Source organism: Quercus suber, unplaced genomic scaffold, assembly GCF_002906115.3.
Source record: "Quercus suber isolate HL8 unplaced genomic scaffold, Cork oak 2.0 scaffold_29, whole genome shotgun sequence".
Classification (NCBI taxonomy): domain Eukaryota; kingdom Viridiplantae; phylum Streptophyta; class Magnoliopsida; order Fagales; family Fagaceae; genus Quercus; species Quercus suber.
This window is the reverse complement of record NW_027069494.1, coordinates 1-1428: the sequence shown is the minus strand read 5'-3', so window position 1 is coordinate 1428 and position 1428 is coordinate 1. Positions and strand designations below refer to the sequence as shown.

Sequence of the window (1428 nt, the reverse complement as noted above, 5' to 3'; positions counted from 1 at the left end):
TATGTACAGTCCATTACTAATTAGATAATATATATATATATATATTTGCTTTTTTAAACCAAAGTTTAGATAAAATTCAATTAGAATCAAAATTAGATTTTGTTTTTGTTAGCTTTTCATACAAATTAAATTTTTTAGATTTTTGCTGTTATTTTTTTCTAAACTAATGAGCATATTTTTTATACAATTTCTATTAAGATTTTTTTTTTTTTTTTTTTTGATGGGAAGACTGCAACTTTCATTAAGAAAATCAAATAAAGTTTACATCATCGAGAAGAGCTTGCTCTAGGAAGCAAGGTGTCTCTTCCATCCAAGTCAAATAATCCGCACAGCCTAAAGCGTGCTTTGCTAACATTTGTGCAGGTCTATTACCTTGCATTTTCACATGAGAAAAATCAATTCTATCTAAAGGCCCACAAGACATCAAAATACCCCATATCACAGGTGCTATCATAGATGGTGGTGTAGAGAAACCACGCAGTGCATTATAGACCACTAACGAATCTCCTTCAAGAATGAAGTCATGAATGCCCACATCTCGTGCAAACTCTAGCCCCACTTCAATCGCCTTAGCCTCCACTTCTAGAGCACCCAAAGGAGCGTTCACCTTCCTACTTAGAGTAGCAATTACTTGCCCATTCGAATCTCTAATCATCACTCCCACACCAGCACATTTTTGGGCAGAGAATACCGCACCATCGACGTTCACTTTATATCTCATACTTGGCGGAGGAGACCACCCAACAACCCGAGGCATTACTTTACTAGGAACCATCTAAGATGCTTCTTGAAACTCTTGCAAGTATTGACGAGACCACTGGAACAAAGCCACAGCACTTTTCTTTCTTCCACCATGTCGAACCTCATTACGGTTAGACCACAACGCCCATGCTACAATCACCACTAGTTCAGCGTCCTCTTCCACAGATGAGTCTGTCATCAAAACTTGCCACAACAGGTCGTGGAATGATTTGACTCGGGTCTGATCAACTGAAACTTCAACTTTGTGCATTGCCACACTTCCTTCGCTCAGCTACATGACCACAACAGGTGACCCACGGACTCAACGTCCTCCTCGCACTCCTCACAGCAAATGTTCAACTGGATTCCCCTCTTGAAAAGATTCTCCTTTGTAGGTAATATGCCTTTGCAAGCTCTCCAGGCGAAGTGACGCACCTTGTGGGGAACCTACAAACTCCATAATCGCTTCCAGAATCTACAGGTTTTGCTGGGTCCGAACTAGAACCTCTGTTGCTTGATCGAGACTCCTCCATTGCCAACTTGTACGCACTCCGAACAGTAAATAAACATTAGAAGTAGTAGCCCACACAGTTGTATCTTCAGGAAGTCGTGAACTCAATGGGATATTTTGATTAACTCTGCTTCATGGGAAAGAAAATAGCAATCATAATCTGAGTTTTCCAAGCA

The 1428-nt window shown here is 40.3% G+C and overlaps 1 protein-coding gene across 1 annotated transcript; it reads right to left on the bottom strand.

The window, feature by feature from the left end:
- Positions 1–250: 250 nt before the first annotated feature.
- LOC112009010 (uncharacterized) lies at positions 251–757 on the bottom strand. The gene has a single exon (XM_024041362.1). It carries the CDS (start codon positions 755–757, stop codon positions 251–253), a length of 507 nt encoding a protein of 168 aa, XP_023897130.1.
- Positions 758–1428: the final 671 nt, after the last annotated feature.